At 43.9% G+C, this 15,260-nt stretch overlaps 1 protein-coding gene across 1 annotated transcript; it reads left to right on the forward strand.

Moving 5' to 3' along the window:
* The first annotated feature begins 10,489 nt into the window (after nucleotides 1–10,489).
* On the forward strand, nucleotides 10,490–14,919 carry B3GALT9 (beta-1,3-galactosyltransferase 9). The gene is made up of 2 exons (XM_053374849.1): nucleotides 10,490–10,495; nucleotides 13,571–14,919. Exons 1-2 carry the CDS (start codon nucleotides 10,490–10,492, stop codon nucleotides 14,678–14,680), a joined length of 1,116 nt encoding a protein of 371 aa, XP_053230824.1. The 3' UTR covers nucleotides 14,681–14,919.
* Nucleotides 14,920–15,260: the final 341 nt, after the last annotated feature.

Genomic DNA, 15,260 nt, shown 5'->3' on the forward strand with positions numbered 1-15,260 from the left:
CTATAGATCAGCGAACTTATCTTCGCTTCCATTAGACTGGTTTGAGTTAAAACGCAGTTATAAAGCTTTGATTAACAGGAAAAAGCTCCAGTCACAAAGGGAGGAATGGCAGTGCCTAGTGGAGGCCTCCCGAAGGAAAGATTCTGCCACGTTTTGGAAAACAATCGCAAAGGGCTAGAGAGACTCCCCGATCGAAGTCGAATACTCTATACCCGCTGGAGCATGGGAGGCCTATTTCCTCTCATTATATTCATCAAATCAACTGGTCCCAGTTCTGCTTCCTGCTTCAAGTGAATTTGGCAAGGAATGGCCCCCTGTAACCACAGAAGAAATTACTGGCCTTATTCAATCTCTTAAATCAGGGAAAGCCCCGGGTGCTGACAATATCCCACCAGAAATTCTTAAGGCAAATGTTGAATGGTGGGCCCCTGTGCTAGCCGCCTTGTTCACTAGTATAAATCAAACGGCTATTATCCCCGAGGACTGGGGTTTAGCCATCATCATTCCAATATTCAAGAAAGGAAGCAGAACTGAGCCAGCTAACTACAGACCAATCAGTCTATTAAGTATTATTAGTAAACTATACGCTGCTCATTTATGTGATAAATTAGTGGAGTGGATGGAAAGAGAGCATATTCTATCAGAAGCACAAGCAGGTTTTAGAGCAAAGCGTTCAACTATAGACCAGGCCCTTATCCTTCAACACCTGGCAGACAAATACTCTAGAAAAGGGGGGTCTTTATATGCAGCTTTTGTGGATTTTAAATCGGCTTTTGATCTAATACCAAGGGACAGACTCTGGGAAAAGCTTGGCGCTACAAACATAGATAAACGCTTATTACGCCTTATCCGTGGTCTATATGAAAACACCAGGGTGAGGGTAAGATGCGATCGGTCAGGCCATCTAACTAAAGAAATTCAAACGCACTATGGGGTTAAACAAGGATGTGTCCTCGCGCCAACGCTATTTAATTTTTATATCAACTCTCTAGCAGTAACTATGGCGAAAGAAAATGCCCACCCTCCCAATCTGGCAGGTATGCCCCTCCCGGTGCTTCTGTATGCGGACGACGCAGTCCTACTCTCCTTTTCCTGCGTTGGCTTGAGGAAGCTTTTGAGATCACTTGCTGACTATTGCCAAGCGGAACAACTATCAATAAATTACAGCAAATCTAAAATTATGGTGTTTTCAAAGAAAAGAAGGAAACACATATGGAGAATTAATGGTCAACCTATTGACCAGGTAGCAACTTTCAAATACCTGGGAATAACTTTTCAGGAAAGGGTCTCGTGGCACCAACAGATGAAAAACGCCATTGCCAATGCAGGAAGGGCCAATAAAGCCCTTACAAGATTTTTTCACGGGAAAGGGGGTAAATACGTTCCGGCGGCCTCCCAGGTTTTTGCTGCAAAAATACTCCCACAACTCACTTATGGATCCCAGGTTTGCAGTTTTAAAAATTTTGCGCCTATGGAGGCATTTCAAACAAAATTCTATCGGTGTTTATTGGGGATCCCCCCCTGTGTATCTAATATAGCTGTCCGCTTAGAAGTTGGACAACCACCCGTTAACGCGTGGTTGTGGATTCTAAAGATACACTACTGGTTAAAACTTATTTTTTTCCCGGCCGGTTTGGCTCCTTTAACACTCTTAGACACCTTTCATTCTACCTGGAAAGCTTCCCTGTTTGAAAAGATAAGAAGCTTGGGATTCTCCCCGCAGATCTTGATAGTGGCAGAATATGAGAGAGCCAGAAGTCAAGTGCTTCAACGCATTAGGGACATAGAGCTGCAATGTCATATGGGCAAAATGGAGAAACATGCCACAATTAGAGACTTTGGGAGAGGGTTCTCACCCGCAAATTATCTGGCTGATTTACAAATACCTAAGTACAGACACTCCTTTACCCTGGCCAGATTTAACGTTCTGCCCTCTGCCCTGCTGCTAGGCAGATATGAGGGCAAACCATATGAGTCACGTGTTTGCCCATGTGGCTCATCGGAAGTGGAAACAAATCTGCATGTATTGCTGCACTGTAGTTACTACGAGGATTTACGCCTGACCTTTATTGCCCCAGTTCTACAAAAGCTTAAAAATGAACCAGAACTCCAACGTATGAGAGCCTTGGTAGAAGATAAGGTTCCTGAAATTACGATCAATGTTGCCAAATTCTGTGTAGCCGCTATTAGGCGCAGGAAACAAGAGCTTTCCAATGCCAATATGCAGGCGAAGGCAAATACTTAATTTTATTTATGCTGTCTAATTTTAAATTGCTGTTATGGCCTAATCTGTATTGAAATTGTCCTTTGTTTTTTCCGGTGTTATGCTTTGCTGACTAGCTGTACGAGTTAATCTGGTCTGTGACCGTTTTTAATAAATTTGAATTTGAATTTGAATTTGGAGGTACTTTGTTCTGGAGGTCCATTCTTAACCTGAAACTGTTCTTAACTTGAAGCACCACTTTAGCTAATAGGGCCTCCCTTTGCTGCTGCGCCACCGGAGCACAATTTCTGTTCTCATCCCGAAGCAAAGTTCTTAACCCGAGGTACTGGGCTAGCAGAGTCTGTAACCTGAAGCGTATGTAACCTGAAGCGTATATAACCCGAGGTACCACTGTAATATAAAAACAAAGCAAAGAAAAAAAAAGATTAAATAATTTGAAAACAATTACAGTTAAAAGCATCTAAAAACAGTTGCTGTTAAAAACATTCCTAAGAACTATTTCAGTTCAAAGCATACTTGGCCACGGCCTGAGCAAAAGTGAGCCACTTGCCCTATGAATATAAGCAAAATATTTATACACATTGCTCACCCCCTACCCCCACCCCCCACTTACACCTCACCAATAAGTTTGTTATTGTACTGTATTCTGCAGTGTCACCTGTTGGCAGCCACACAAACTGCAGCACACGACGACAGGCTTACATTTGTATGTATATAGGAAGATGTTAAGTTGGTTACAAAATACGTGTTTGGCCAGGATCCTTGTCCTGAAAAGGTTGCAGACTATTTCACCCAGGGCTGACCCCAGGTTTGAGGAGGAGGAGGAGAAGAAGAAGAAGAAGAAGAAGAAGAAGAAGAAGAAGAAGAAGAAGAAGAGTAGTAGTAGTAGTAGTAGTAGTTTGGATTTGATATCCTGCTTTATCACTACCTGAAGGAGTCTCAAAGCGGCTAACATTCTCCTTTCCCTTCCTCCCCCGCAACAAACACTCTGTGAGGTGAGCGGAGCTGAGAGACTTCAGAGAAGTGTGACTAGCCCAAGGTGGAGGAGCGGAGACGCGAACCCGGTTGACCAGATTACGTGTACACTGCTCTTAACCACTACACCACACTGGCTCCCATGCTGTCGCGTATGCCTCAGGCTTTTTGCATGGCAATGGAAGCAGCCACAGTACTTGAAGGGTGGCTTAAGAGCTGCCATTTTCAAATTTCTCTGGAGGGCCCTAGGCCAGGTCGTAGCAGAGTATTGTGGTGACTTAAAATGTGCGTCTAGGTAGGAGAGCCTCTAATGTGGTACAAGCACTGGTGGATCCTGCTGGAGCCGTCAGGTGATGACACCAGACCTGACTGCACCTAGATCATTCCCCCACCAAAATGCTACATTATTATTATTATTATTATTATTATTATTATTATTATTTTATTTTGCTATTATCATCACCATCACTACTATTAATTAATAATTAATTAATTACCTGCAATTCACCCCCACCCCTCATCTAAGGTCCCAGGGAGAGTTATAACATTAAAACACAGTATTAAAAAGAGTTTAAAACAACTTTATACAAATATATATATATATATATATATATATATATATAATCCCTCTCCCAACACTACCTTCTCATTTGTTCTCTTTTTTTTATAGAATATTTATTGAAATTTTACAAAAACGTAAGTTTAGAAAATACAAAGAGAAACATAGTAAAAGAAAAAGATATAAAAAACAAAAACATACAAAAATTCATAAAAAAGAAAAAAATAAGAATAAAAATACAAAATACAAAAAAGACAGATAAATAAAAAAGAATTATTTGTTCTCTTTTCTCATTGGGGATGGGGGGGGGATGAAAATTGCAAAGTGGGAAGAAACACCTCACATCTTGGCCTCAGTATGAGTGCCATTTCCACCAAGTAAGAATCAGAGGCAGAGCATACGCTGAGACACACCAGAAGCTTGAAATAACCACTTAAAGGACCTTGTTGTAATACATCCAAGGGCAGAGACGAAGCAACCCTTTGAAGTCCAGTAACTGAATTAGGAGAGAATCCCTCTATAAGAAGGTGACCCGATTAGGCAGTAATCCCATTGCCATGGCAACCCAATTCTCTTGTGGAGTTTAGTTTCGGTTTCAATGTCTGCAAGAAGGGCATGCAATTGACCTCCCTGAGCCGAGGCATCACCTCATCTCCTCCTCATACTGCTGTGGCTCTGGTCAATGCAAAGCAGACCTCAGTTGCTGCTGTTTCGTTTAATTTCCTTAAAGCACAATCCTAACCATGTTACTCTGAGTATTTATTGAATTTATATCACACCTTTTTCTCTGCATTGTTTTCTCTCCTTCCTCATTTAACCCCCTCAACAACCCTGTGAAGTAGCTTAGGCTAAGAGGCAGTGGTCAGCCACTTTAACCATTGCACCACACTGTTAAGTCCTGTTGAATCCAGTGGGGGCAGTGATGGCTGGTGCCCATTGGGACTGGAAGGCAAGCAGCTCAACAGCAGGAGACGCCAGAGCCAATGACATGGAGAGCCAACTAATTCTAGTTTCACCCCCATTCTCCTCTCTGTAGAATTCTACTTGGGCAACACTGAGAATAAGGAGGGAAATGAAGCTGACAGTTAGTACTGCCACCCCAGGAATGGATTTCGGTAAGAAGGGAAGCGGGGGGCGGGGGCTGAGGTTAGACTGGAGCTAGTTTGGCAGTACCTCATTTGCCCAAATGAAGTAGCCTCCACTGAATGGGGCTTACTCCCAGGTAAGTGGAGTTAGGATTGCAGCCTTGAACACTCAAGAATACTTTCACTCATAAAATATGGACTTTATTGTACCATTTATCCCCCACCTTCAGGCCCAAAGGCCCACAAGGCAATTTACAATTAGTCATGTGGAAACTATACAGTGGTACCTCAGGTTAAGTACCCGGTACTTAATTCATTCCGGAGGTCCGTCCTTAACCTGAAACTGTTCTTAACCTGAAGCACCACTTTAGCTAATGGGGCCTCCTGCTGCTGCCGTGCTGCCAGAGCACCATTTCTGTTCTCATCCTGAAGCAAAGTTCTTAACCCGAAGCACTATTTCTGGGTTAGCGGAGTCTATAACCTGAAGCGTATGTAGCCTGAAGTGTATGTAACCTGAGGTACCACTGTATATGATAAGAAACATGGCTTCAAAAATTAAGCTACAATATTACAATTATATCCACTTTTCTTTCAAGGAGCCCGAGATAGCATGCCTCTATCGACTTTATCTTCACAGCAAGGTAGATTAGGCTGACAGTGGTGCAGTGCCCAGGTTTACAGAGTATGGCCCTCAATGTGGAGATCTATCAAGTCAAAGGAGAAATAGACAAATCTGTCAGATTAGTCTCTCAGCTACTCATTTTTCCAATCAGCACATTTCCATATCAGAGAGACCAAATTCTTTTTCTAATACTTTCCCCCCACCATCTTCTCCCTTTTGCATTTCCTCAGCCTCAACCAGGTACACTTTGCTTTCTTGCATGGGTCAGGAAGCTTTATGGCCCAGCAGCCAAGATCTTTACCTCCTCCCCACCTGACAGGCCAACTGAGACAGGTGGTTGGGTGATTGGCAGGCAGGTAGATATGCACACCGGCAAAAGCAGTGAAGGTAGCGAGCAAGAGAGATTGAACGCCCCATGTTCTACAGGGTTCAGATGTAGGAGGGAATTCTCTGTAGATTATTCCCTTATGACCTCCAACTGAGCAACACTGAACTCCCCACACCAGGTCAGTTCAGTCCTACACATGCAGGGAACTAGGGCATGTAGATGAACCACCCCACATCTACCTATTGGGCTAATGCCACTTTATTAGCAGGTGGGTGAGGTTTAAGGAAAAAATGGCCCTGTGGGCCAAATCAAAACCTCTGGTGGGTCAAGACTGCCCCATGGGCCGGAGGCTTCCCACCTCTGCATTACTGTACAACAATTGGCATTTGTAGTAATTAAACTATAACAATTAGATGTGATACTTATAAGCACGGAGGCCGAGAAAGAATCTCCATCACATCGGAAGAACTGAAATCAGCCTAGCGACTCATAAGGCACGCTGCCAGCTGTGGGCACCAGTCTCTCATGTTGTAGGTATTCCAAACTGGTTAGCACATCAGTGGACATTGCAATCACAGCCTCCACTTGGCAGTGCACAGAACAGGCTGAGGCAATAGGGGAGGCAAGTTGAGCTGTCCAGAGAGACACAAGAGCAGCTGTTGGAAAGTTCAAATCGCTGAGGCGTCGGCTCGCGCCAGGCTGGTTTTTGCACCTGTGAGGAAAGAGATCCCTTCCACATTCCATAAAAACATTGCATTCTTGGCACGATGACCAATCCTCTTATTCTAATCGGGGAATTTAGATGGGGGTTTGTCACAACAACTGTCACTTGTACCTCTCAGTGGCCAACACAACATGTTCAGCATAAAACAGAGCAGGGTTGAGGAACTTTTTCAGAGCACATCCAATTGTGGGCAAGTCCGGAAATGAAAGTGGGCAGAGCAACAGGCAAATTTTACCTTTGTGCAGCAGGCTAGTTTCTACATAACCCTCAACAGATTAGCTTTGAATCCAGTTGGATCTGGTTGGAATGTGTTCCTGACCTCTGCTTGTCTGAATGGATGGGGGTGGGTGGCAGGTGTAGACAGTAGTCTACTGTGCAAAAATAAACAACTACATCCCCTTCTCCACCCACTGTTGCCTCTGGCCCTTCCAACCAATAGCATGTGGCCCCCATAAAGTTGCCCAGAGGCTAATGTGGCCCTCAGGCTGAAAAGGGAATGCACCCTCTAGGGAAAGCACCACTGCCCTCAAGAGCTGCTTGATGTTGCTCGTATCTGTCACCAGAAGAAGCATTCATTACCACAAGTAATAATAATAACAGCAAGAACAGCAGCAAGGGCCTGCAAGTCAGAGCATTCCAAACTGTGTGTTGTGATATGTTGATGTGTTGGCTGCAGTGTGTAGGTGTGTTGTGTGAATACTCCCCACGCTCCTCCCAGGGGTTAGTTTGCTAGTGAAACTGAATTACAGTCATACCTCATGTTACGTCCGCTTCATGTTATGTTCTTTCAGGTTACGTCCCGCGGTGACCCAGAAGTACCGGAAAGGGTTACTTCCGGGTTTCACCACTCGCATATGCGCAGAAGCAGTGAATCACAACCCGTGAGTGTGCAGACGCACTGCTGTGGGTTGCGCTCTTTTCATGTTGCAAACGGGCTCCAGAACGGATCCCATTCACAACCAGAGGTACCACTGTACTGTGTCGCGATGCATGTCTAAAAATGTTGGCGTGTCACCAACATGAAAAGTTTGGAAAGCTCTGCTGTAAGTCATTTGAGACTCTTCTCCGGGTGCGTACCCCACAGGAGGTCCAGAGAGTGGCAACACATGAATGGGTCTTTTCTGTGGTGGCTCCCTTCTTGTGAAGTGCTCTCTCCAGGAAGGTTTACCTGGCACCATCATTACTTACCTTTAGGCTCCAGGCAAAAACATTTCTTTCCCACCAGTCCTTTAGCTTTGAATGATCTGCAGCCTCCTTCAGTGGATGGGATGTTTTTGTCCTTTTAAAAATATGGAGTTTTATATTTTTCTCTGTTTTGTTTTTGTATTGTTATATGCTTTGTTAATTGCTTTGAGTTGCATTTGTAAAAGGGGGGCCCTAGTTAGTACAAGCAGGAGGAGGCTGATATAAATCACAGAGTACTCAGCTAGCAAAGGTAAAGGGACCCCTGACCATTAGGTCCAGTCGTGGCCGACTCTGGGGTTGAGGCGCTCATCTCGCTTTATTGGCCGAGGGAGCCGGCATACAGCTTCCGGGTCATGTGGCCAGCATGACTAAGCCGCTTCTGGTGAACCAGAGCAGCACACGGAAACACCGTTTACCTTTCCGCTGGAGCGGTACCTATTTATCTACTAGCTACACAGCTGCAAATAAAACATTTAAAGTGCAGTATGCAAATATGACACAAATGGTGACAGTGATCTATGGAAAATTCAATGTATTTTTTCAAAACTTTTTTTAAAAAGCATTTTCACCGCGTTTTTTTATATGTGTGTAGATTCCACCTCAGAGATGGGAGAATTGGTTGGTTTTGGTTTCTCTCGGTTTCTGTTTTTTCTCTCTCTCAGTAATAGTTGGAGTTTTGGCTGCTAAGATACAATAAGCCTTGATTTTTAAAATAATAATAAAAACATTTACTGAATAAAGCTTTTTCCCCCCAAAGAAGCTTGTAAAGGCTTCAAGCTGCAAGAAAGGAAATTCCGACTAAACATTTGAAAAAGCTTTCTGACAGTAAGAGCTGTTCAGCAGTGGAACAGACTCTCTCGGGAGATTGTGAACTCTGCCTAAACAGCGGGTATATGGCCACCTGTCATGGATGCTTTAGCTGAGATTCTTGCATTGCAGGGGGTTGGACTAGATGACCCTCACAGTCCCTTCCAACTCTAAGATTCTATGATTCTATGAAAGAGAAATCCCCAATCGATTGCACCCTCCAATTGAATTAATAGGAGGTGATGCTATTGGATAAAGCAGTAGTGCTACTGTATTCTTCCATGTATAAGATGCCCCCATGTATAAGATGCCCCCTACTTTTGGGGACCCCAAATTTAGAAAATGGGCATATATGTACTATCCGTGTATAAGACGCCCCCAGATTTTTAATTCCTTATTTTGAAGTAAAAAAAACCCTAGTCTTATACATGGAAAAGTACAGTAATTTTGTGTGTTTGTGTGCAGGTACTAGGATACATAGCCTAACTTTACCAAATTAATTCATTAAATTCATAAAATTCATTAATTAATTAAATCTGCTCTGCAATGAAACACTGACCTCTGCTGGACCTCACTGTGCATCACAAGCTAAAATCCTCTTTTCTTTTTTTAAACTCACCCTCCTGTTTTGCAGTATAGAATAATGGAATTTTAAAGTTGGAAGGGACCACAAGGGTCATCAAGTCCAACCCCTGCAATGCAGAAATCTTGTGGAGGTTGAACCCAGAACCCTAAGATGAAGAGTCCCATGCTCTACTGCCTGAGCTATCCAGGAGATATTATTGTTCCCTCTAATTTGTTCTGGAAGTGATCATTGCAAGATACAATTGACATTGCTCATGTTGCCAAAATGGCAGTAAGAGAGAGGTTGTACCCAGTAACGGAGCTTCATGCTCCGGCACCGGGGGGGGGAGGGAGAGAGCAGGCGGGGGTAGGGCGTGCCGCCCTGGCGGCGGGGGGCACTGCCTGCGGGGGCATGGCACCCAGCGCGGGGGGGCAGCTGCGATGGCACCCCACTGGGATCGTGCTGCCGGGGGTGGTGCGCCCCCCCACACTCCTCTTCCTCCTCCATAAAGTGAGATGAGCGCCGTAATCCCAGAGTCATTCGCGACTGGACATAATGGCCAGGGGTCCCATCACCTTTACCTTTAGCCTCTTTAAAAGGCCTTCTATCAAACAGGCTGATGGAGGAGTGATGGAGCAATCTGTTTGAAATCTACTAGCCTGATAGGTTTCAAACAGATTGCTCCATCACTCCTCCATCAGCCTAGCCTGATGGGTCCCCTTCATGGATCACTGCCTTGCCGTGGCGAAGGGGCTTGAAGAACTCAGAGAAGCTATGAACTACGCCGAGCAGGGCACCCAAGATGAACAGGTCATAGTGGAGAGTTTTGACCAAACGTGATCCACCTGGAGGAGGAACCGGCAAGCCACTCCAGTATCCCTGCCAAGAAAACTCCATGGACAAAGACAACAGGCATATAAAAGTTATGAAGAAATCCCATTAACAAAAATAAATATTTTATATGTATTGTTAAAAAAACTTACAGATGAAGTTCTGCTTAAATGAAGTCCTTTGTATTCTACCTAAGAAAGCATATTTGAGATTCATTTTTATAAAGTACCTCCAACAATAATGACACTATAGTTTGAAGAAGTGTCATTCATACATTTTAATATCACATTTGCACAGCCCCGCTTTTTTTTTCGTGTCAGAAATTAATGAAGTACAGAAGGATAATTGGCTCGTTTTGATGCCACTGTAATACAATCACCACCCTCTGGAATTACATGTCCTTTGCTCAGAGGCAGAGCTGAATGGAAAAAAGAAAATCGAACTTGATTGTTAACACAGAGGTAACTTTATCCAGCAGGATCTACATGCCCAACCCTGCTTCAAGTGCAGAAATACTGCCTATCTGTCCAAAACTGCACGCGATCTTCAAGGCTTGGAAGATTCAAGCATAACCTACCAGCATCATGCAGGTAAGTCTTGAACTATATTTTTATCGGCAGCCCCCTGGACTACCATGTCAATACATGAAGACTGTTCCAAACGTTAAACCTCACTTTATAAGTGAAGAGAGACATGAAATTAACTTCAACATCTGTGCAATATGGAGGGCAGGTCTGCTACGCAAAATACCAGTCTAAGAAACTGACTTATACTGTGTCAGACCATTGGGTCCATCTAACTCACTGCCCTCCTGATGTCTTGGGATACAACCCCATCAGTCCTCCCCCCCACACACACACACAGACTGTAGCTCCTGGAAGTTGTAATTATAAAACATCTGGAGGACACAGGGTTGGCAAAGGCTGATCCACATTGACTGGCAGTAGCTTTCCAGGGGTTTCAGACAAGGACCTTTCCAAGTCCTGTGCTGGAGGCTGGACCCAGGAGCTTTCACATGTGAGGCAGGTGCTCTACCACTGAACTACAGCCAGTGGTTCGCAGTTGCACAGGGTTGGTGGTCTGTTATTATTTTTGCAGCAAAATCGCTAAAGGCTCTCAATCTCCAGTGTCCTAGAGCCACCCTACCAACAAACAGAAAAGTGTGAGTGTTCCAAAGTTAAGCATCTGGGAACACTGAAAACACAAGGCACCTCATTTTCAAGAAAATAGGGTGCACGTTCCGTCACATACAATGGAATTTCCGAAAGAAGATATTGGGAGCACACCCAGTCATTTGCCCATGTATGTACACATAAAATAGTAGATTGAGCTGAAAGACGAACACATGATGTACATTGATTGTTGCAATGCACCCCTAATTATTATTGTTGTGTAAGATTGTATAAGAAAGTTGTATAATCTTAGAAGGGGCATGGCTGTAACGATCATGAAGGGGACCCTGCATGTCTGAATTTGCCCCTTTCCTAAATATATAGGGTGAATACTAGGGTTACATCTGTTTGAATCTGTAATCAGCTTGAACTGGAATATGTGACCACTTACGTAACTCAACAGGGCTTACTTTTAAGTATAGATACAGGATTGCACTGAAAACTTTTAACTACTGTAATTGGTGGGGCCAAGAGTTGAGGACACACATTTCTTCCAGGGCCATCCATCCTGGCCTCTGGAATGATACTGCAGATTAGTGAAAGTGGGAGAAATTAGATTTGGTTTACATTTAAAGGCAAACCTACCTTATTTTCACTTTCTGAAACAGTATGTGAACAAAAACAGAACCATCCATTGACATTCATATTTCTCCAAATTTTGAAATGCAGTTCTCCAGCCAAGTAATGAGTACAAAAATGGATATGCAGGCAACTGTCCATTTAAGTGTGATCACATACATGCACACCGAACCCAGGTGTAGCCCCCAAATGTCATGGAAAGGGATTGAATGAGGGGAGGCTTATGCACGCTCCATTGGCATGCATAGGAGTCCAGAATGGAACCCCTGCACAAAACAAGGATTGCCTGATAATGCATATATTAGTGAAAATTGTGTACAAAGATACATTGGGTTGTATCTAAGTTATACTCAGAGTAGACCCATTGAAATTGGTGGGCCAAACTGAGAACAGACTCATAGAAAGTAATGGACATGTGTGAGTAGAAATAGCATATTACAACCAGGCCTTTTTTCTCAGCTGGAACTCAGTTCCGGCATCTCTCAAGTGGGTGCCATTGGCATTCTAAGAGAACAAGGGAGGTGTTCACAGTGAGTTCCAGCACTTTTTTCCTAGAAAAATAGCACTGAGTACAACTCAGTATATCGGAGATTGCTTTGCAAAAATGTGCATATTAACATAAATTCACACTAAGACTAACATTCACAACTTTATTTAAGTAGAATATGAAGAAAGACAACGCAACAACATGTATAGTTATTTAACATGCAGAAGATAACAAGTAATGTAATAAACCAGAAAGGCAAGATGAGGGAAGTCAATGGGAGGATGGGGATTGTAAAATATAAAATTTGGATAACTGTATTTGCAAATTGTTACAACAAAGAAACCCAAGTTTTTTTTAAAAAAAAATCTGTATGTTTTTAAAACCTACCACTCTCCTCCCAAAAGAGGGTAAAAGCACATGGCTTTAGTATGCATGTGAAAATAAGAATGATGCAAAATATAAAATGTGTCTGGTAATCTTAGGCACTCATATAGGATCACAGAAGAAGGAAGTAGTCCATATACAACTATGAGAGGAGGGGTTGTTATTATTATTAATTAACTTTCTATACCACCCTTCAGCCAAGGATCACAGGGTGGTTTACTATATAAAAATACTTAACACAGTAATAAAAACCACAAACACACACTGTTTAAGAAGCCATAGATTTTTTAATTAGCCAAAGGCCTGGGAGAAGAGGAACATTTTAGCCTGGCACCTAAAGATGTGCAGTGAAGACAACAGGTGAGCCTTCCGGGAGAGAGGATTCCAGAAGTTGGGAGCCACCGTAGAAAAGGCCCATTCTCATTTTATCACTCTCTGGACCTCTCACGGGGGGGGGGGGGCACATGAAGAGCCTCAGATGACGGTTGAAGGATGCGAGTTGGTTGAGTACGAGTATGTTTCCGAGCACAATTCAAAGTGTTGGTGCTGACCTTTAAAGCCCTAAACGGCCTCGGCCCAGTATACCTGAAGGAGCGTCTCCACCCCCATCGTTCTGCCTGGACACTGAGGTCCCGCTCCGAGGGCCTTCTGGTGGTTCCCTTGCTGTGAGAAGCCAAGTTCCAGGGAACCAGGCAGAGGGCCTTCTCGGAAGTTGCGCCCACCCTGTGGAACGCCCTCCCAGCAGATGTCAAAGAGATAAACAACTACCAGACTTTTAGAAGACATCTGAAGTTTAGGGAAGTTTTTAATGACTGGTGTTTTAATGTATTTTTAATATTTTGTTGGAAGCCACCCAGAATGGCTGAGGAAACCCAGCCAGATGGGCGGGGTATAAATAATAAATCTATTATTATTATTATTATTATTATTATTATTATTATTATTATTATTATGGTGGTGGTGGTGGTGGAGGAAGAATCACTGCACAACACACTCTTGAAGAGGAAGCAGACACTAAACCTCTTCTCTTTTTTGCCCTGCAGCTAATCTTCTGCCGGCTAAGGACCCACCAGTGGTGTTTCATTCTTTTTAATGTTGTTCTTTTCCACATTTTGTTCTTCGGAGCTGATCTCGTGGAAGAATACTTCTTGCGAGCACTCCCCAATACCTACACAGACATGAAGGTCCTCGAAGCCAGGGAGAGAGCACAGAAGCTGGATATGACCCCCTTGAAGGCCAATATCTCCAAGGCTTATGTAGCTAGCAGATCAGAGGCCTGCTCCAACCAAGAGATCTTCCTCCTTGTCCTAGTCTTTGGCAGCCCTGAAAACTTGTCAAGGCGCAACATCATTAGAGAAACATGGGCCAACCAGACACACGTCATGGGTTATGGTACTCTCGTTTTGTTTGTGCTAGGGAAGCCCTCTTCAGAAGGCACCCAGCTGGAGGTTGTCCAGGAGATGGAGAAGCATCAGGACCTCATTCAAGGCTCCTTCCTGGACTCTGTAGAGAACCAGACACTGAAGACACTGATGGCTGTGGAGTGGGCCATAACATTCTGCTCCAGGGCCCGGTTCATTCTCAAAGCAGATGAGGAGATGTTCATCAACCTCCCAAGTTTGGTCGAGTACTTGCTCAACTTAAGAACCCATCCCAAAGACATTTACCTTGGGAGGCTGGTTCATCAAGAGAAACCCAACAGAGACCCACAAAGTCATGGTTTTGTCTCCCAACAAAAATACCCAGAAAAATATTATCCCGATTACTGCAGTGCGACTGCGTTTGTCATCTCACAGGATGTGGCTCGGAAGATCTACGTAACCTCTGGAGAAGTTCCTCTTTCACTGCCTCCTGGTGCCTTTGTGGGACTCTGCAGCAAAGCAGCTGGTGTGGTGCCTGCTCACAGTTCTCGATTTTCTGGGAAAAAGCACATCCGCTACAACCGCTGCTGCTACAAGTTCATTTTCACCTCCTCCACAGCAAGAGATACTCAGCTGCTCCAAGAATGGGACGAGATCAGCAATGGTAAGGACTGCACTGTACTAGAAACTTATTATGGGTTGGTATTCTGCAAAGTCATGACATACCTGGATGGATTTAAACACCTAAGTGTTGATGCCTTACAGAACGAGGCTCTCCATTTTGCTGATTAAACTGACCCAAAAAACTCACATTCAAATGTTTGATTTTAACCATGGATTTTCTCTGCTGAACCATTTATGCTAGGAGCCATGGCCAGCATCCTGTTGCAAGGAGTTCCACTGACCACTTGTGCATTAAGTTTTTCTCTATTCTGAACTTCCCATTTAAAACATGCACACAACAGGAGAGTATAGTTGATGAACACTCAAAGAACATGAGCAGGAGTCACAAGGTCATGTGAACTAGTCCACTCCACTAGTGGATGCAAGTTCTTTAAATGATGCATCTGTGCATGGTGTGGATGGTAATCTGACAGCCAGGTGCGGCAGCAACCAGCTCCCACAGTATTCCTTGGACATGTATAGATGATTTTACCCACCCAAACACTGAATAGTCAGGAGCTCATTACCTCTCCTCCCTTCCATGTTCCAATATCAGTGATCCAAGGATAGACCAATCCAACACTTAGCCTGTTCAAGTAAGTTAGGGTAACAGCCAATCAAGAACAGGGGAGGCTGTTGTTGCTTTTACAGTTTCTTGCAAAATTCAGTGGCATCTGGTAAGTCAGCCTTTCCCAACCCTGGGTCCTCA

This window comes from Podarcis raffonei, chromosome Z, assembly GCF_027172205.1.
Source record: "Podarcis raffonei isolate rPodRaf1 chromosome Z, rPodRaf1.pri, whole genome shotgun sequence".
NCBI lineage: Eukaryota > Metazoa > Chordata > Lepidosauria > Squamata > Lacertidae > Podarcis > Podarcis raffonei.